The 19432-nt window shown below is 60.4% G+C and overlaps 3 protein-coding genes across 3 annotated transcripts; all 3 read left to right on the top strand.

The window, feature by feature from the left end:
* The first annotated feature begins 3676 nt into the window (after positions 1 to 3676).
* Positions 3677 to 6429, top strand: LOC144309529 (testis-specific Y-encoded protein 3-like). The gene is made up of 6 exons (XM_077890611.1): positions 3677 to 4145; positions 4873 to 4950; positions 5112 to 5223; positions 5363 to 5508; positions 5602 to 5686; positions 6407 to 6429. Exons 1-6 carry the CDS (start codon positions 3771 to 3773, stop codon positions 6427 to 6429), a joined length of 819 nt encoding a protein of 272 aa, XP_077746737.1. The 5' UTR covers positions 3677 to 3770.
* Positions 6430 to 9578: 3149 nt separating this feature from the next.
* On the top strand, positions 9579 to 12353 carry LOC144309524 (testis-specific Y-encoded protein 3-like). The gene is made up of 6 exons (XM_077890605.1): positions 9579 to 10065; positions 10793 to 10870; positions 11032 to 11143; positions 11287 to 11432; positions 11526 to 11610; positions 12331 to 12353. Exons 1-6 carry the CDS (start codon positions 9691 to 9693, stop codon positions 12351 to 12353), a joined length of 819 nt encoding a protein of 272 aa, XP_077746731.1. The 5' UTR covers positions 9579 to 9690.
* A 3141-nt stretch (positions 12354 to 15494) lies between these two features.
* LOC144309527 (testis-specific Y-encoded protein 3-like) lies at positions 15495 to 18271 on the top strand. Its single transcript, XM_077890609.1, has 6 exons — positions 15495 to 15981; positions 16709 to 16786; positions 16948 to 17059; positions 17203 to 17348; positions 17442 to 17526; positions 18249 to 18271. Exons 1-6 carry the CDS (start codon positions 15607 to 15609, stop codon positions 18269 to 18271), a joined length of 819 nt encoding a protein of 272 aa, XP_077746735.1. The 5' UTR covers positions 15495 to 15606.
* The last annotated feature ends 1161 nt before the right edge of the window (positions 18272 to 19432 follow it).

The following is a 19432-nucleotide window of genomic DNA, read 5'->3' as shown; positions in this document are numbered from 1 at the left end:
GAGAAACAAAGCCATCCGAGCCGCACCGCCTGTGCGAATGGTCCTGGCGGGGCCCTGAACCCCGTCCTCCGGTGCCCGAGTACCGCCAGACGTGTGGGCACGGCCAAGGTGTCCCTGCCGCCCTTGACACTGTGCGTAGGCGAAACTTTGCAACGAGGCGCTAGGCGGGGGTGGAATCACTGCAGCGATCCCCTCGGTCTCCATTGGCGTCCCCTCCGCCGCCCAAAAGGCACACAGAGAACCCTGGCCAGCATGCCGACATTAAGGAGCACGAGTTTGAATTCCGTGGGCGCGTGCGTGGAGGAAACCTAAAGGCAGAACCCCCCGTGCTCGGGGCGGGGGCGCTGCGGGGGCCAGGAGAATCATAGCCATTGGAGCCAGGCCGAGAATCACTCGTGCGTCGGCCCCTTGGCCCAGAGACCATACAGACTTGTGTCATGGCCGCCTGGCTGTCTGTGTCTCTGCGTGTACCTGAGGCCCTGGGTGTTTCTGTCCCTGCCAGGGAGCTTCAAGATGCCGAGATGAATATGAGGCGACGGCACACTTGTCCACAGCCGTCGCACACATACAGATGGATGCCAGCGGTCAACACGGCTCTCCTGCAGAGGAGATCACTGAGGACGACGCTGTGGTGCTGACACGTCAGACACATGATGGGGCTCCAGGAGCCATGTAACTTTCATTAAAAGTTAGAAACACAAGATCCTGTGTGTGTTTGTGTTTGTGTGTATGCATCTCACTAATCAATCAATCAATCAATCAATCAATAAACAAACGAACGAGAATTTGAGTAAATAAAAATAACCAAGATGAGCTGGGCGTCTGAGTCCGTCTGCCTCTGAAGGAGACCCCAATTCTTTCCTTTCGGGACCCAGTGCCTGTACTGTTGCAACGGGGTGCACTACTTGTTTGGTGGCGGCCCGAGGCGTCCCATATGGTTCCAGTCAAGGAGGGGCAGGGAGCATAGAGGCCTCAGGGACTCAGCAGACCTCGCAGAGCGCACGAGGTCTGGCCCCCGATCCCCCTGAAGGTCCGCACACTCCACACCACCCTGGCTGTGTGGCTGAGGGTGGTGAGTGGCAGGAGAGCCTGTGGTGGATGGGGGACTGTGTCCGTGGGAGCCAGATCCTACCTGGCTCACTTAGGACTGCCTGCCCCATCGTGCAGGTCCAGGAGGGATACACAACCGCACAGCGTGGCGCAGGGGCCGGGGCACTGCCCAGTGAATGCGGGGCCCTCCCCCAGGCCTAGTAAGGAAGGGCTCCTGCATGGCCTGCCGCCTGCCTCCGGCCAGACTTCCTCGATTGATTGACTGACTGATTCATTGATTGATTGATTGATTTTTCCATTCATTCATTCATTCATTCATTCATTCATTCATTTTTTGGTAGATGAGTGCTTTTATTTCCAACAACAGAGAAAGAGCAGGTAACCTGAACAGCCACCCTCTATAAAACATAAAAAAATGCAAGGCAGAATCAACCCAAACCCTTGAAATACATAGCTGAGACCACAAGGTACTGCATATGGTCGGGATGATTTTCAAAGTACAGACTTGTAAACGCAGTGCAGAAAGTTTCTGTACACCCTTCATCCGTCTCCCTCAGAGGTGAACATCTCCTGACCACGCTCCAATGATAAAAACGAAGAGACCCACATGTGTACACTAGGACTAAACTACAGACGGCACTCAGATTCCGCCAGGTTTTCCAAGGAAGGTGCTTCTTCCGCTGGACACCTGTGTGTGATAGCACATTACACTTAGTTGTCACATGGCTTTCGTTTCCGTGACACTTCTTTTGTCTTTCCTAATTGTTGAAGATGTTGACAATTTTGAAGAATACTAGCAACCGATAAGTGTAGACTGTCTCTCAGTTCACTTGTATCTGATGCTTTCTCGTGTGTAGATAGGAGTTGTGCTCTCTTTTTGGGCAAAAACGCCAGGGATGGGAAATTGATCACGTCATACCCTGCTCTGTGCCTCCCAGGCAGACAGCGTGGTCAGCTCTCAAGGCTCTGGACTGAGAAGTCTCCTGATTCTTCCTCCAACGTTCCTCCAACAACGGCACTCATGCCTGTCCCTCCCGCTGAATAGATTTTTTTACAAAATCTCTTCCTTTTCTCCAACAACAACACATTTTCACCAATGCCCTAAGTTTCAGTGCGCTATTTATCTTTCGGCCCAGACGGAAGGATGTTATTCAATATGGATAATAGGGGTCATGATCTGAGCCTTGCTCCGGCTCCTCTCGTGGTGGCTGCTGTTCCTTTGCTCCTGGTGTGCACCGTCAAGGGAACTTTCCACGGCAAGGACTCTGTCCAATGCTGTCTGTGATGCATCTTGTAAGGTCGAGGCGAGAAAAGCCCTCAAGATGTTTCAGACTTCCCCAGGTTTTGTGGTCATCATGGGATTCACTGTCTTGCAAGTGAACACTCCCCTGGATGAATTCTAGTCACCATCATCTGCCTGTTGTCCTCTCCAAGTAAGCCAGAGCTCCCGTCTTTTCCTCGGGCTTTAGGACGCGCGCGTGGTTGCCCTGCAACCTCAAATCCCTCACGAGTTAGTGACAAATTGTGAATTCAAAGGCTTTGTTTTCGGCTCTCCTTCTTAACTGCAAAGTGGGAGTGACACTCTTTCTGGCTCTTCACATCCTCAAGAGACCTCCTGGATGTAAAGGCTCCGGTGCCGGCAGGTGGTGCCCCAGGACGCAGTGGGCGGCACGCTCTCGGGGATCTCCTGGGCATCGTCTGGCAGATGTCGGCCAGGAAAATGGCCAGAGACACGGACGGGGGCTGGAGGACACCGACCCGACCTCCGCCGAGGCGGCTGCTCGGTCTCCTGGACTCCCTGGCTCAGGGCTAGTCGTGGGAGGGCGGGACCGCCCAGAGCCCCTCCCACCGCCTTGCCCCTGATTGGCAGGGCCTTCCTTGGGGCCAAGGTCCGGCACGTAACTCCACTCCCGGGGGTGGAGCTCCCGGTGAGTCAGGGCACAGGTGCCTGGCAGCAGGCGGCAGGCCAGGAGCCGCTCTGCGCCTGCGCCGCCTTCTCGCCCGCGCCTCCCGGCGGCGGCCCTAGGGGGCGTATTTCCGCCAGCCACGAGCCGGGCCACTGCGGGGACTCGCGGACTCGGACCTCCAGCGCCTTCCCTCACAGCGGCCCAGCTCCCTACAGGCCCGTGGCGGGGGGGGCGGGGGGGCGTTGGGAACCGGGCCGGGGCCCCATGGAGAGCGAGACGGGGTCCCGGGAAGCCGGGCTTGCCCCGGCATCCTGGCCCTGCTTCGTGCTGCAATGGAGACTTCAGGCAGCCGGGGCCCGCGGGGACGTAGGCACCCCGAGGGATGAGGGGACGCTGCAGTCCCTAGGCGTTGGGACCGTGCAGGAGCGTGTGCATGAAGCCAGCGCCGGGAGGGAGACCGAGCAGGCCCCGCTGCTTGTGGAGTTGGTGCTGGCGGTGGAAGACGCCATGGTGCTGGTCGAGGTCGTAGACGGGGCGGCGGCTGACAACCGTGAGGAGGCAGAGGAAGAGGGGCAGAGGGAGGGGGAGTCTCAGGCGGTGGGAGAGGAGGAGGAGTGTGAGCATGAGGAGGACTCGGGGGAGGAATCTGAGCAGGGCACGCAGTTTGAAGCGGACGACCAGGAGGCCGATGAGATGAAGACTGACCCCGGGGAATCTGATGAGGAGACCGGGACTGACGACGACGAGGAGACTGAAGACGACAGGCCTGAGGTGGACGATGACTCCGAGCAGGACGACGCCGAGGATGTGGCGATGGCTCACGAGGAAGAGGGGGAGGCTGAGGAGGAGGCCGTCATGTCTGAGACGGAGTACATGCTGGAGGAGGAGGCGAATCTTCAGGAAGAGGCACATAAGCCGGAGGAGGCCATGGAGGAGGGCCAGGGAGAGGAAGGCGCCAGGGAGCTGCAAGAGCAGCAGCAAGGGTCAGAGCATCCAGAGGCAGGGCCGAGTCCGTTGGAGTGCCCGCTGGAGGCTCTCGAGGCGCTGCGGGCAGACATGGAGCCCACCAATGGAAGAGGCAGGCGCTCCTTTGCTCCGTTCCAGCTCAGGCTGGGTCAGAGAAGGCACCATCGCCTGCAACAGCGAAGCGCCCACATGCAGGGCATCCGTGGCTTCTGGGCCAAGGCTGTATCCTTGCTGCTGTGGGGCAAGGACACCAAGGTGACGCGGGTGGGGGGGACGTGGGGGGCTGGGGGTGGGGGGGCCGGAGCCAAGCGGGCCGTGAGGAGGGCAGGGGCGCTGTGGGGTATGGGCATCCCTCGGACAGCATTGGTGAACGCTCCCCGCCCGTCCCGGGGTGGGAGTGGCGACGACGCTCATGCCCCGGTGATCGCCACAGCCTTGGGAGCCCGCTTGAGGGTGGGCTCCTCCTGGGCTGGATCGTCCCCAGAGGCAGCGAGTGTCAAGTGCGCGGGACGACATGCGGTCCGGGTCACACGTGGGAGTGGCAGCAGGGTCTCCGCACTGGCCGCGGCTCCCCGCAAAGCCCCTTTTCGCCTCGGCACACTGCTGCAGCCAGGGGGCTGCGTGTGCCCACCTCTGACCTGGTCGCCCAGAGCCAGGGACGTGCGCCGTCCCGGGAGCAGCCCACTGTGCCTTGCCGTGGGGCCACAGGCATGTGCGGTGGACGGGGTGCGGGGAGGGGCGTGTCTCGGGATACACAGCTCCCGTCCCGTGGCAGCGCGCACATGGGCAGCAGCCCGAGGCCCAGCGGGCCGTGCTCGGTGCAGCCTGTGCGGATGGCCCGGGAGCCGGCGGGAGGGCAGGGGCGCCAGGGCCACGCTGCTGTGCGGGCCTGCGGCGTTGTTGTAGCTCTCGCATCTCCAGCCCCGGAAGGCTCCTTGACCTAAAGCAGTTTGGGAACCACCCCCAGCTGTCAGCCGTGATCAGTGAGCAAGATCTGCGCATGCTTCGCTTCATGACGAACCTGAAGGTCAGGCCCAGGGCGCGGAAGAGGGTCCTGGGTCGGGAGGCGACAGGCTAGGACACGTGATTGGCGAGCTGAGGCTGCAAGGGGGAGGCTTCAGCACAGAGGTGTCACCACGCTCCCCGGGAACCCCCAACCCCGTCCCCGTGTCCCCCATTTGTCGGCAGGTGCAGGAAGTCACCTTTCCCAGTGCCTGCCGCAGGATCCTGCTGTTCTTTGGCAAGAACTCCTACTTCCAGAACGAAGTCCTCGTGAAGGAGTATGTCGTCAGTGCTGCTGGTAAGACAGCTCGGCATGACTGCCTGCCGGCCTGCCTGCCTGCCTGCCTGCCGGCCTGCAGGCCTGCCTGGAAGCGGCGGGTGGACGGTGGAACCGGGTTCACCGTGCAGCACCGTCTCACGTGCCGGTTGCCCTGCAGGCTACAGAGCGTCGCACTCCACTCCCATCCAGTGGTCGCAGCACTACGAACGGGAGGCCTACCGCCGCCAGACCCACGACAACGGCCTTAACTTCTTCAACTGGTTCTGTGGCCACCACCTTGCCGGGTCAGGCAGGATCGCTGAGGTGGGGCCCTGTGACAGACTGGGTCAGTGAGCTCGCTGGGTCCCCCAGCTGCTCCGGGTGGGGATGTGAGTCCCGCTCTCTCTTTCCTGCCAGCTCATCATGGATGACCTGTGGCCCAATGTCCTCAAGTACTACGAGAGGAAGAAGGCGCCGGGAGAGGGAAGCCACAGGAGGACAGGTGAGGAGCCGAGGGTGTGGGCGTGGAAAGGTGGGATCTCGGGGGACTTTGGCTGACACACTGAGGCTGCGGGTGGCCCTGACGGGGAGTGACCCCAGGTCAAGTTGGCATCATCCCCCTGAACCCGGGAGGCTGGGGAAGGGCCGTGCCAAAGGGCTCGTGCCTGGGGAAGCTCAAGACATTGGGAAAGGGCTCTGTCATTGCAATGAGCCGTGCCAGAGAAACAAAGCCATCCGAGCCGCACCGCCTGTGCGAATGGTCCTGGCGGGGCCCTGAACCCCGTCCTCCGGTGCCCGAGTACCGCCAGACGTGTGGGCACGGCCAAGGTGTCCCTGCCGCCCTTGACACTGTGCGTAGGCGAAACTTTGCAACGAGGCGCTAGGCGGGGGTGGAATCACTGCAGCGATCCCCTCGGTCTCCATTGGCGTCCCCTCCGCCGCCCAAAAGGCACACAGAGAACCCTGGCCAGCATGCCGACATTAAGGAGCACGAGTTTGAATTCCGTGGGCGCGTGCGTGGAGGAAACCTAAAGGCAGAACCCCCCGTGCTCGGGGCGGGGGCGCTGCGGGGGCCAGGAGAATCATAGCCATTGGAGCCAGGCCGAGAATCACTCGTGCGTCGGCCCCTTGGCCCAGAGACCATACAGACTTGTGTCATGGCCGCCTGGCTGTCTGTGTCTCTGCGTGTACCTGAGGCCCTGGGTGTTTCTGTCCCTGCCAGGGAGCTTCAAGATGCCGAGATGAATATGAGGCGACGGCACACTTGTCCACAGCCGTCGCACACATACAGATGGATGCCAGCGGTCAACACGGCTCTCCTGCAGAGGAGATCACTGAGGACGACGCTGTGGTGCTGACACGTCAGACACATGATGGGGCTCCAGGAGCCATGTAACTTTCATTAAAAGTTAGAAACACAAGATCCTGTGTGTGTTTGTGTTTGTGTGTATGCATCTCACTAATCAATCAATCAATCAATCAATCAATAAACAAACGAACGAGAATTTGAGTAAATAAAAATAACCAAGATGAGCTGGGCGTCTGAGTCCGTCTGCCTCTGAAGGAGACCCCAATTCTTTCCTTTCGGGACCCAGTGCCTGTACTGTTGCAACGGGGTGCACTACTTGTTTGGTGGCGGCCCGAGGCGTCCCATATGGTTCCAGTCAAGGAGGGGCAGGGAGCATAGAGGCCTCAGGGACTCAGCAGACCTCGCAGAGCGCACGAGGTCTGGCCCCCGATCCCCCTGAAGGTCCGCACACTCCACACCACCCTGGCTGTGTGGCTGAGGGTGGTGAGTGGCAGGAGAGCCTGTGGTGGATGGGGGACTGTGTCCGTGGGAGCCAGATCCTACCTGGCTCACTTAGGACTGCCTGCCCCATCGTGCAGGTCCAGGAGGGATACACAACCGCACAGCGTGGCGCAGGGGCCGGGGCACTGCCCAGTGAATGCGGGGCCCTCCCCCAGGCCTAGTAAGGAAGGGCTCCTGCATGGCCTGCCGCCTGCCTCCGGCCAGACTTCCTCGATTGATTGACTGACTGATTCATTGATTCATTGATTGATTGATTCATTTTTCCATTCATTCATTCATTCATTCATTCATTCATTCATTCATTCATTTTTTGGTAGATGAGTGCTTCTATTTCCAACAACAGAGAAAGAGCAGGTAACCTGAACAGCCACCCTCTATAAAACATAAAAAAATGCAAGGCAGAATCAACCCAAACCCTTGAAATACATAGCTGAGACCACAAGGTACTGCATATGGTCGGGATGATTTTCAAAGTACAGACTTGTAAACGCAGTGCAGAAAGTTTCTGTACACCCTTCATCCGTCTCCCTCAGAGGTGAACATCTCCTGACCACGCTCCAATGATAAAAACGAAGAGACCCACATGTGTACACTAGGACTAAACTACAGACGGCACTCAGATTCCGCCAGGTTTTCCAAGGAAGGTGCTTCTTCCGCTGGACACCTGTGTGTGATAGCACATTACACTTAGTTGTCACATGGCTTTCGTTTCCGTGACACTTCTTTTGTCTTTCCTAATTGTTGAAGATGTTGACAATTTTGAAGAATACTAGCAACCGATAAGTGTAGACTGTCTCTCAGTTCACTTGTATCTGATGCTTTCTCGTGTGTAGATAGGAGTTGTGCTCTCTTTTTGGGCAAAAACGCCAGGGATGGGAAATTGATCACGTCATACCCTGCTCTGTGCCTCCCAGGCAGACAGCGTGGTCAGCTCTCAAGGCTCTGGACTGAGAAGTCTCCTGATTCTTCCTCCAACGTTCCTCCAACAACGGCACTCATGCCTGTCCCTCCCGCTGAATAGATTTTTTTACAAAATCTCTTCCTTTTCTCCAACAACAACACATTTTCACCAATGCCCTAAGTTTCAGTGCGCTATTTATCTTTCGGCCCAGACGGAAGGATGTTATTCAATATGGATAATAGGGGTCATGATCTGAGCCTTGCTCCGGCTCCTCTCGTGGTGGCTGCTGTTCCTTTGCTCCTGGTGTGCACCGTCAAGGGAACTTTCCACGGCAAGGACTCTGTCCAATGCTGTCTGTGATGCATCTTGTAAGGTCGAGGCGAGAAAAGCCCTCAAGATGTTTCAGACTTCCCCAGGTTTTGTGGTCATCATGGGATTCACTGTCTTGCAAGTGAACACTCCCCTGGATGAATTCTAGTCACCATCATCTGCCTGTTGTCCTCTCCAAGTAAGCCAGAGCTCCCGTCTTTTCCTCGGGCTTTAGGACGCGCGCGTGGTTGCCCTGCAACCTCAAATCCCTCACGAGTTAGTGACAAATTGTGAATTCAAAGGCTTTGTTTTCGGCTCTCCTTCTTAACTGCAAAGTGGGAGTGACACTCTTTCTGGCTCTTCACATCCTCAAGAGACCTCCTGGATGTAAAGGCTCCGGTGCCGGCAGGTGGTGCCCCAGGACGCAGTGGGCGGCACGCTCTCGGGGATCTCCTGGGCATCGTCTGGCAGATGTCGGCCAGGAAAATGGCCAGAGACACGGACGGGGGCTGGAGGACACCGACCCGACCTCCGCCGAGGCGGCTGCTCGGTCTCCTGGACTCCCTGGCTCAGGGCTAGTCGTGGGAGGGCGGGACCGCCCAGAGCCCCTCCCACCGCCTTGCCCCTGATTGGCAGGGCCTTCCTTGGGGCCAAGGTCCGGCAGGTAACTCCACTCCCGGGGGTGGAGCTCCCGGTGAGTCAGGGCACAGGTGCCTGGCAGCAGGCGGCAGGCCAGGAGCCGCTCTGCGCCTGCGCCGCCTTCTCGCCCGCGCCTCCCGGCGGCGGCCCTAGGGGGCGTATTTCCGCCAGCCACGAGCCGGGCCACTGCGGGGACTCGCGGACTCGGACCTCCAGCGCCTTCCCTCACAGCGGCCCAGCTCCCTACAGGCCCGTGGCGGGGGGGGCGGGGGGGCGTTGGGAACCGGGCCGGGGCCCCATGGAGAGCGAGACGGGGTCCCGGGAAGCCGGGCTTGCCCCGGCATCCTGGCCCTGCTTCGTGCTGCAATGGAGACTTCAGGCAGCCGGGGCCCGCGGGGACGTAGGCACCCCGAGGGATGAGGGGACGCTGCAGTCCCTAGGCGTTGGGACCGTGCAGGAGCGTGTGCATGAAGCCAGCGCCGGGAGGGAGACCGAGCAGGCCCCGCTGCTTGTGGAGTTGGTGCTGGCGGTGGAAGACGCCATGGTGCTGGTCGAGGTCGTAGACGGGGCGGCGGCTGACAACCGTGAGGAGGCAGAGGAAGAGGGGCAGAGGGAGGGGGAGTCTCAGGCGGTGGGAGAGGAGGAGGAGTGTGAGCATGAGGAGGACTCGGGGGAGGAATCTGAGCAGGGCACGCAGTTTGAAGCGGACGACCAGGAGGCCGATGAGATGAAGACTGACCCCGAGGAATCTGATGAGGAGACCGGGACTGACGACGACGAGGAGACTGAAGACGACAGGCCTGAGGTGGACGATGACTCCGAGCAGGACGACGCCGAGGATGTGGCGATGGCTCACGAGGAAGAGGGGGAGGCTGAGGAGGAGGCCGTCATGTCTGAGACGGAGTACATGCTGGAGGAGGAGGCGAATCTTCAGGAAGAGGCACATAAGCCGGAGGAGGCCATGGAGGAGGGCCAGGGAGAGGAAGGCGCCAGGGAGCTGCAAGAGCAGCAGCAAGGGTCAGAGCATCCAGAGGCAGGGCCGAGTCCGTTGGAGTGCCCGCTGGAGGCTCTCGAGGCGCTGCGGGCAGACATGGAGCCCACCAATGGAAGAGGCAGGCGCTCCTTTGCTCCGTTCCAGCTCAGGCTGGGTCAGAGAAGGCACCATCGCCTGCAACAGCGAAGCGCCCACATGCAGGGCATCCGTGGCTTCTGGGCCAAGGCTGTATCCTTGCTGCTGTGGGGCAAGGACCCCAAGGTGACGGGGGTGGGGGGGACGTGGGGGGCTGGGGGTGGGGGGGCCGGAGCCAAGCGGGCCGTGAGGAGGGCAGGGGCGCTGTGGGGTATGGGCATCCCTCGGACAGCATTGGTGAACGCTCCCCGCCCGTCCCGGGGTGGGAGTGGCGACGACGCTCATGCCCCGGTGATCGCCACAGCCTTGGGAGCCCGCTTGAGGGTGGGCTCCTCCTGGGCTGGATCGTCCCCAGAGGCAGCGAGTGTCAAGTGCGCGGGACGACATGCGGTCCGGGTCACACGTGGGAGTGGCAGCAGGGTCTCCGCACTGGCCGCGGCTCCCCGCAAAGCCCCTTTTCGCCTCGGCACACTGCTGCAGCCAGGGGGCTGCGTGTGCCCACCTCTGACCTGGTCGCCCAGAGCCAGGGACGTGCGCCGTCCCGGGAGCAGCCCACTGTGCCTTGCCGTGGGGCCACAGGCATGTGCGGTGGACGGGGTGCGGGGAGGGGCGTGTCTCGGGATACACAGCTCCCGTCCCGTGGCAGCGCGCACATGGGCAGCAGCCCGAGGCCCAGCGGGCCGTGCTCGGTGCAGCCTGTGCGGATGGCCCGGGAGCCGGCGGGAGGGCAGGGGCGCCAGGGCCACGCTGCTGTGCGGGCCTGCGGCGTTGTTGTAGCTCTCGCATCTCCAGCCCCGGAAGGCTCCTTGACCTAAAGCAGTTTGGGAACCACCCCCAGCTGTCAGCCGTGATCAGTGAGCAAGATCTGCGCATGCTTCGCTTCATGACGAACCTGAAGGTCAGGCCCAGGGCGCGGAAGAGGGTCCTGGGTCGGGAGGCGAGAGGCTAGGACACGTGATTGGCGAGCTGAGGCTGCCAGGGGGAGGCCTCAGCACAGAGGTGTCACCACGCTCCCCGGGAACCCCCAACCCCGTCCCCGTGTCCCCCATTTGTCGGCAGGTGCAGGAAGTCACCTTTCCCAGTGCCTGCCGCAGGATCCTGCTGTTCTTTGGCAAGAACTCCTACTTCCAGAACGAAGTCCTCGTGAAGGAGTATGTCGTCAGTGCTGCTGGTAAGACAGCTCGGCATGACTGCCTGCCGGCCTGCCTGCCTGCCTGCCTGCCTGCCGGCCTGCAGGCCTGCCTGGAAGCGGCGGGTGGACGGTGGAACCGGGTTCACCGTGCAGCACCGTCTCACGTGCCGGTTGCCCTGCAGGCTACAGAGCGTCGCACTCCACTCCCATCCAGTGGTCGCAGCACTACGAACGGGAGGCCTACCGCCGCCAGACCCACGACAACGGCCTTAACTTCTTCAACTGGTTCTGTGGCCACCACCTTGCCGGGTCAGGCAGGATCGCTGAGGTGGGGCCCTGTGACAGACTGGGTCAGTGAGCTCGCTGGGTCCCCCAGCTGCTCCGGGTGGGGATGTGAGTCCCGCTCTCTCTTTCCTGCCAGCTCATCATGGATGACCTGTGGCCCAATGTCCTCAAGTACTACGAGAGGAAGAAGGCGCCGGGAGAGGGAAGCCACAGGAGGACAGGTGAGGAGCCGAGGGTGTGGGCGTGGAAAGGGGGGATCTCGGGGGACTTTGGCTGACACACTGAGGCTGCGGGTGGCCCTGACGGGGAGTGACCCCAGGTCAAGTTGGCATCATCCCCCTGAACCCGGGAGGCTGGGGAAGGGCCGTGCCAAAGGGCTCGTGCCTGGGGAAGCTCAAGACATTGGGAAAGGGCTCTGTCATTGCAATGAGCCGTGCCAGAGAAACAAAGCCATCCGAGCCGCACCGCCTGTGCGAATGGTCCTGGCGGGGCCCTGAACCCCGTCCTCCGGTGCCCGAGTACCGCCAGACGTGTGGGCACGGCCAAGGTGTCCCTGCCGCCCTTGACACTGTGCGTAGGCGAAACTTTGCAACGAGGCGCTAGGCGGGGGTGGAATCACTGCAGCGATCCCCTCGGTCTCCATTGGCGTCCCCTCCGCCGCCCAAAAGGCACACAGAGAACCCTGGCCAGCATGCCGACATTAAGGAGCACGAGTTTGAATTCCGTGGGCGCATGCGTGGAGGAAACCTAAAGGCAGAACCCCCCGTGCTCGGGGCGGGGGCGCTGCGGGGGCCAGGAGAATCATAGCCATTGGAGCCAGGCCGAGAATCACTCGTGCGTCGGCCCCTTGGCCCAGAGACCATACAGACTTGTGTCATGGCCGCCTGGCTGTCTGTGTCTCTGCGTGTACCTGAGGCCCTGGGTGTTTCTGTCCCTGCCAGGGAGCTTCAAGATGCCGAGATGAATATGAGGCGACGGCACACTTGTCCACAGCCGTCGCACACATACAGATGGATGCCAGCGGTCAACACGGCTCTCCTGCAGAGGAGATCACTGAGGACGACGCTGTGGTGCTGACACGTCAGACACATGATGGGGCTCCAGGAGCCATGTAACTTTCATTAAAAGTTAGAAACACAAGATCCTGTGTGTGTTTGTGTTTGTGTGTATGCATCTCACTAATCAATCAATCAATCAATCAATCAATAAACAAACGAACGAGAATTTGAGTAAATAAAAATAACCAAGATGAGCTGGGCGTCTGAGTCCGTCTGCCTCTGAAGGAGACCCCAATTCTTTCCTTTCGGGACCCAGTGCCTGTACTGTTGCAACGGGGTGCACTACTTGTTTGGTGGCGGCCCGAGGCGTCCCATATGGTTCCAGTCAAGGAGGGGCAGGGAGCATAGAGGCCTCAGGGACTCAGCAGACCTCGCAGAGCGCACGAGGTCTGGCCCCCGATCCCCCTGAAGGTCCGCACACTCCACACCACCCTGGCTGTGTGGCTGAGGGTGGTGAGTGGCAGGAGAGCCTGTGGTGGATGGGGGACTGTGTCCGTGGGAGCCAGATCCTACCTGGCTCACTTAGGACTGCCTGCCCCATCGTGCAGGTCCAGGAGGGATACACAACCGCACAGCGTGGCGCAGGGGCCGGGGCACTGCCCAGTGAATGCGGGGCCCTCCCCCAGGCCTAGTAAGGAAGGGCTCCTGCATGGCCTGCCGCCTGCCTCCGGCCAGACTTCCTCGATTGATTGACTGACTGATTCATTGATTCATTGATTGATTGATTCATTTTTCCATTCATTCATTCATTCATTCATTCATTCATTCATTTTTTGGTAGATGAGTGCTTCTATTTCCAACAACAGAGAAAGAGCAGGTAACCTGAACAGCCACCCTCTATAAAACATAAAAAAATGCAAGGCAGAATCAACCCAAACCCTTGAAATACATAGCTGAGACCACAAGGTACTGCATATGGTCGGGATGATTTTCAAAGTACAGACTTGTAAACGCAGTGCAGAAAGTTTCTGTACACCCTTCATCCGTCTCCCTCAGAGGTGAACATCTCCTGACCACGCTCCAATGATAAAAACGAAGAGACCCACATGTGTACACTAGGACTAAACTACAGACGGCACTCAGATTCCGCCAGGTTTTCCAAGGAAGGTGCTTCTTCCGCTGGACACCTGTGTGTGATAGCACATTACACTTAGTTGTCACATGGCTTTCGTTTCCGTGACACTTCTTTTGTCTTTCCTAATTGTTGAAGATGTTGACAATTTTGAAGAATACTAGCAACCGATAAGTGTAGACTGTCTCTCAGTTCACTTGTATCTGATGCTTTCTCGTGTGTAGATAGGAGTTGTGCTCTCTTTTTGGGCAAAAACGCCAGGGATGGGAAATTGATCACGTCATACCCTGCTCTGTGCCTCCCAGGCAGACAGCGTGGTCAGCTCTCAAGGCTCTGGACTGAGAAGTCTCCTGATTCTTCCTCCAACGTTCCTCCAACAACGGCACTCATGCCTGTCCCTCCCGCTGAATAGATTTTTTTACAAAATCTCTTCCTTTTCTCCAACAACAACACATTTTCACCAATGCCCTAAGTTTCAGTGCGCTATTTATCTTTCGGCCCAGACGGAAGGATGTTATTCAATATGGATAATAGGGGTCATGATCTGAGCCTTGCTCCGGCTCCTCTCGTGGTGGCTGCTGTTCCTTTGCTCCTGGTGTGCACCGTCAAGGGAACTTTCCACGGCAAGGACTCTGTCCAATGCTGTCTGTGATGCATCTTGTAAGGTCGAGGCGAGAAAAGCCCTCAAGATGTTTCAGACTTCCCCAGGTTTTGTGGTCATCATGGGATTCACTGTCTTGCAAGTGAACACTCCCCTGGATGAATTCTAGTCACCATCATCTGCCTGTTGTCCTCTCCAAGTAAGCCAGAGCTCCCGTCTTTTCCTCGGGCTTTAGGACGCGCGCGTGGTTGCCCTGCAACCTCAAATCCCTCACGAGTTAGTGACAAATTGTGAATTCAAAGGCTTTGTTTTCGGCTCTCCTTCTTAACTGCAAAGTGGGAGTGACACTCTTTCTGGCTCTTCACATCCTCAAGAGACCTCCTGGATGTAAAGGCTCCGGTGCCGGCAGGTGGTGCCCCAGGACGCAGTGGGCGGCACGCTCTCGGGGATCTCCTGGGCATCGTCTGGCAGATGTCGGCCAGGAAAATGGCCAGAGACACGGACGGGGGCTGGAGGACACCGACCCGACCTCCGCCGAGGCGGCTGCTCGGTCTCCTGGACTCCCTGGCTCAGGGCTAGTCGTGGGAGGGCGGGACCGCCCAGAGCCCCTCCCACCGCCTTGCCCCTGATTGGCAGGGCCTTCCTTGGGGCCAAGGTCCGGCACGTAACTCCACTCCCGGGGGTGGAGCTCCCGGTGAGTCAGGGCACAGGTGCCTGGCAGCAGGCGGCAGGCCAGGAGCCGCTCTGCGCCTGCGCCGCCTTCTCGCCCGCGCCTCCCGGCGGCGGCCCTAGGGGGCGTATTTCCGCCAGCCACGAGCCGGGCCACTGCGGGGACTCGCGGACTCGGACCTCCAGCGCCTTCCCTCACAGCGGCCCAGCTCCCTACAGGCCCGTGGCGGGGGGGGCGGGGGGGCGTTGGGAACCGGGCCGGGGCCCCATGGAGAGCGAGACGGGGTCCCGGGAAGCCGGGCTTGCCCCGGCATCCTGGCCCTGCTTCGTGCTGCAATGGAGACTTCAGGCAGCCGGGGCCCGCGGGGACGTAGGCACCCCGAGGGATGAGGGGACGCTGCAGTCCCTAGGCGTTGGGACCGTGCAGGAGCGTGTGCATGAAGCCAGCGCCGGGAGGGAGACCGAGCAGGCCCCGCTGCTTGTGGAGTTGGTGCTGGCGGTGGAAGACGCCATGGTGCTGGTCGAGGTCGTAGACGGGGCGGCGGCTGACAACCGTGAGGAGGCAGAGGAAGAGGGGCAGAGGGAGGGGGAGTCTCAGGCGGTGGGAGAGGAGGAGGAGTGTGAGCATGAGGAGGACTCGGGGGAGGAATCTGAGCAGGGCACGCAGTTTGAAGCGGACGACCAGGAGGCCGATGAGATGAAGACTGACCCCGAGGAATCTGATGAGGAGACCGGGACTGACGACGACGAGGAGACTGAAGACGACAGGCCTGAGGTGGACGATGACTCCGAGCAGGACGACGCCGAGGATGTGGCGATGGCTCACGAGGAAGAGGGGGAGGCTGAGGAGGAGGCCGTCATGTCTGAGACGGAGTACATGCTGGAGGAGGAGGCGAATCTTCAGGAAGAGGCACATAAGCCGGAGGAGGCCATGGAGGAGGGCCAGGGAGAGGAAGGCGCCAGGGAGCTGCAAGAGCAGCAGCAAGGGTCAGAGCATCCAGAGGCAGGGCCGAGTCCGTTGGAGTGCCCGCTGGAGGCTCTCGAGGCGCTGCGGGCAGACATGGAGCCCACCAATGGAAGAGGCAGGCGCTCCTTTGCTCCGTTCCAGCTCAGGCTGGGTCAGAGAAGGCACCATCGCCTGCAACAGCGAAGCGCCCACATGCAGGGCATCCGTGGCTTCTGGGCCAAGGCTGTATCCTTGCTGCTGTGGGGCAAGGACCCCAAGGTGACGGGGGTGGGGGGGACGTGGGGGGCTGGGGGTGGGGGGGCCGGAGCCAAGCGGGCCGTGAGGAGGGCAGGGGCGCTGTGGGGTATGGGCATCCCTCGGACAGCATTGGTGAACGCTCCCCGCCCGTCCCGGGGTGGGAGTGGCGACGACGCTCATGCCCCGGTGATCGCCACAGCCTTGGGAGCCCGCTTGAGGGTGGGCTCCTCCTGGGCTGGATCGTCCCCAGAGGCAGCGAGTGTCAAGTGCGCGGGACGACATGCGGTCCGGGTCACACGTGGGAGTGGCAGCAGGGTCTCCGCACTGGCCGCGGCTCCCCGCAAAGCCCCTTTTCGCCTCGGCACACTGCTGCAGCCAGGGGGCTGCGTGTGCCCACCTCTGACCTGGTCGCCCAGAGCCAGGGACGTGCGCCGTCCCGGGAGCAGCCCACTGTGCCTTGCCGTGGGGCCACAGGCATGTGCGGTGGACGGGGTGCGGGGAGGGGCGTGTCTCGGGATACACAGCTCCCGTCCCGTGGCAGCGCGCACATGGGCAGCAGCCCGAGGCCCAGCGGGCCGTGCTCGGTGCAGCCTGTGCGGATGGCCCGGGAGCCGGCGGGAGGGCAGGGGCGCCAGGGCCACGCTGCTGTGCGGGCCTGCGGCGTTGTTGTAGCTCTCGCATCTCCAGCCCCGGAAGGCTCCTTGACCTAAAGCAGTTTGGGAACCACCCCCAGCTGTCAGCCGTGATCAGTGAGCAAGATCTGCGCATGCTTCGCTTCATGACGAACCTGAAGGTCAGGCCCAGGGCGCGGAAGAGGGTCCTGGGTCGGGAGGCGAGAGGCTAGGACACGTGATTGGCGAGCTGAGGCTGCCAGGGGGAGGCCTCAGCACAGAGGTGTCACCACGCTCCCCGGGAACCCCCAACCCCGTCTCCGTGTCCCCCATTTGTCGGCAGGTGCAGGAAGTCACCTTTCCCAGTGCCTGCCGCAGGATCCTGCTGTTCTTTGGCAAGAACTCCTACTTCCAGAACGAAGTCCTCGTGAAGGAGTATGTCGTCAGTGCTGCTGGTAAGACAGCTCGGCATGACTGCCTGCCGGCCTGCCTGCCTGCCTGCCTGCCTGCCGGCCTGCAGGCCTGCCTGGAAGCGGCGGGTGGACGGTGGAACCGGGTTCACCGTGCAGCACCGTCTCACGTGCCGGTTGCCCTGCAGGCTACAGAGCGTCGCACTCCACTCCCATCCAGTGGTCGCAGCACTACGAACGGGAGGCCTACCGCCGCCAGACCCACGACAACGGCCTTAACTTCTTCAACTGGTTCTGTGGCCACCACCTTGCCGGGTCAGGCAGGATCGCTGAGGTGGGGCCCTGTGACAGACTGGGTCAGTGAGCTCGCTGGGTCCCCCAGCTGCTCCGGGTGGGGATGTGAGTCCCGCTCTCTCTTTCCTGCCAGCTCATCATGGATGACCTGTGGCCCAATGTCCTCAAGTACTACGAGAGGAAGAAGGCGCCGGGAGAGGGAAGCCACAGGAGGACAGGTGAGGAGCCGAGGGTGTGGGCGTGGAAAGGGGGGATCTCGGGGGACTTTGGCTGACACACTGAGGCTGCGGGTGGCCCTGACGGGGAGTGACCCCAGGTCAAGTTGGCATCATCCCCCTGAACCCGGGAGGCTGGGGAAGGGCCGTGCCAAAGGGCTCGTGCCTGGGGAAGCTCAAGACATTGGGAAAGGGCTCTGTCATTGCAATGAGCCGTGCCAGAGAAACAAAGCCAGCCGAGCCGCACCGCCTGTGCGAATGGTCCTGGCGGGGCCCTGAACCCCGTCCTCCGGTGCCCGAGTACCGCCAGACGTGTGGGCACGGCCAAGGTGTCCCTGCCGCCCTTGACACCGTGCGTAGGCGAAACTTTGCAACGAGGCGCTAGGCGGGGGTGGAATCACTGCAGCGATCCCCTCGGTCTCCATTGGCGTCCCCTCCGCCGCCCAAAAGGCACACAGAGAACCCTGGCCAGCATGCCGACATTAAGGAGCACGAGTTTGAATTCCGTGGGCGCGTGCGTGGAGGAAACCTAAAGGCAGAACCCCCCGTGCTCGGGGGGGGGGTGCGCTGCGGGGGCCAGGAGAATCATAGCCATTGGAGCCAGGCCGAGAATCACTCGTGCGTCGGCCCCTTGGCCCAGAGACCATACAGACTTGTCTCATGGCCGCCTGGCTGTCTGTGTCTCTGCGTGTACCTGAGGCCCTGGGTGTTTCTGTCCCTGCCAGGGAGCTTCAAGATGCCGAGATGAATATGAGGCGACGGCACACTTGTCCACAGCCGTCGCACACATACAGATGGATGCCAGCGGTCAACACGGCTCTCCTGCAGAGGAGATCACTGAGGACGACGCTGTGGTGCTGACACGTCGGACACATGATGGGGCTCCAGGAGCCATGTAACTTTCATTAAAAGTTAGAAACACAAGATCCTGTGTGTGTTTGTGTTTGTGTGTATGCATCTCACTAATCAGTCAATCAATCAATCAATAAACAAACGAACGAGAATTTGAGTAAATAAAAATAACCAAGATGAGCTGGGCGTCTGAGTCCGTCTGCCTCTGAAGGAGACCCCAATTCTTTCCTTTCGGGACCCAGTGCCTGTACTGTTGCAACGGGGTGCACTACTTGTTTGGTGGCGGCCCGAGGCGTCCCATATGGTTCCAGTCAAGGAGGGGCAGGGAGCATAGAGGCCTCAGGGACTCAGCAGACCTCGCAGAGCGCACGAGGTCTGGCCCCCGATCCCCCTGAAGGTCCGCACACTCCACACCACCCTGGCTGTGTGGCTGAGGGTGGTGAGTGGCAGGAGAGCCTGTGGTGGATGGGGGACTGTGTCCGTGGGAGCCAGATCCTACCTGGCTCACTTAGGACTGCCTGCCCCATCGTGCAGGTCCAGGAGGGATACACAACCGCACAGTGTGGCGCAGGGGCCGGGGCACCGCCCAGTGAATGCGGGGCCCTCCCCCAGGCCTAGTAAGGAAGGGCTCCTGCATGGCCTGCCGCCTGCCTCCGGCCAGACTTCCTCGATTGATTGACTGACTGATTGATTGATTGATTGATTTTGCCATTCATTCATTCATTCATTCATTCATTCATTCATTCATTTTTTGGTAGATGAGTGCTTTTATTTCCAACAACAGAGAAAGAGCAGGTAACCTGAACAGCCACCCTCTATAAAACATAAAAAAATGCAAGGCAGAATCAACCCAAACCCTTGAAATACATAGCTGAGACCACAAGGTACTGCATTGGTCGGGATGATTTTCAAAGTGCAGACTTGTAAACGCAGTGCAGAAAATTTCTGTACACCCTTCATCCGTCTCCCTCAGAGGTGAACATCTCCTGACCACGCTCCAATGATAAAAACGAAGAGACCCACATGTGTACACTAGGACTAAACTACAGACGGCACT

This window comes from Canis aureus, unplaced genomic scaffold, assembly GCF_053574225.1.
Source record: "Canis aureus isolate CA01 unplaced genomic scaffold, VMU_Caureus_v.1.0 NW_027326476.1_RagTag, whole genome shotgun sequence".
Classification (NCBI taxonomy): domain Eukaryota; kingdom Metazoa; phylum Chordata; class Mammalia; order Carnivora; family Canidae; genus Canis; species Canis aureus.
This window is presented reverse-complemented; position numbering and strand designations above follow the sequence as displayed.

What these genes read in the sequence shown, in the direction of transcription:
- LOC144309529 (XM_077890611.1), top strand. Translation starts at nt 3,771, where the DNA reads ATGGCTCACGAGGAAGAGGGGGAGGCTGAGGAGGAGGCCGTCATGTCT. An exon ending in GCTTCATGACGAACCTGAAG is followed by an intron (nt 4,951 to 5,111) that starts GTCAGGCCCAGG and finishes ATTTGTCGGCAG; the next exon opens with GTGCAGGAAGTCACCTTTCC. An exon ending in GTATGTCGTCAGTGCTGCTG is followed by an intron (nt 5,224 to 5,362) that starts GTAAGACAGCTC and finishes GTTGCCCTGCAG; the next exon opens with GCTACAGAGCGTCGCACTCC.
- LOC144309524 (XM_077890605.1), top strand. Translation starts at nt 9,691, where the DNA reads ATGGCTCACGAGGAAGAGGGGGAGGCTGAGGAGGAGGCCGTCATGTCT. An exon ending in GTATGTCGTCAGTGCTGCTG is followed by an intron (nt 11,144 to 11,286) that starts GTAAGACAGCTC and finishes GTTGCCCTGCAG; the next exon opens with GCTACAGAGCGTCGCACTCC. An exon ending in GGGAAGCCACAGGAGGACAG is followed by an intron (nt 11,611 to 12,330) that starts GTGAGGAGCCGA and finishes TGTCCCTGCCAG; the next exon opens with GGAGCTTCAAGATGCCGAGA.
- LOC144309527 (XM_077890609.1), top strand. Translation starts at nt 15,607, where the DNA reads ATGGCTCACGAGGAAGAGGGGGAGGCTGAGGAGGAGGCCGTCATGTCT. An exon ending in GCTTCATGACGAACCTGAAG is followed by an intron (nt 16,787 to 16,947) that starts GTCAGGCCCAGG and finishes ATTTGTCGGCAG; the next exon opens with GTGCAGGAAGTCACCTTTCC. An exon ending in GGGAAGCCACAGGAGGACAG is followed by an intron (nt 17,527 to 18,248) that starts GTGAGGAGCCGA and finishes TGTCCCTGCCAG; the next exon opens with GGAGCTTCAAGATGCCGAGA.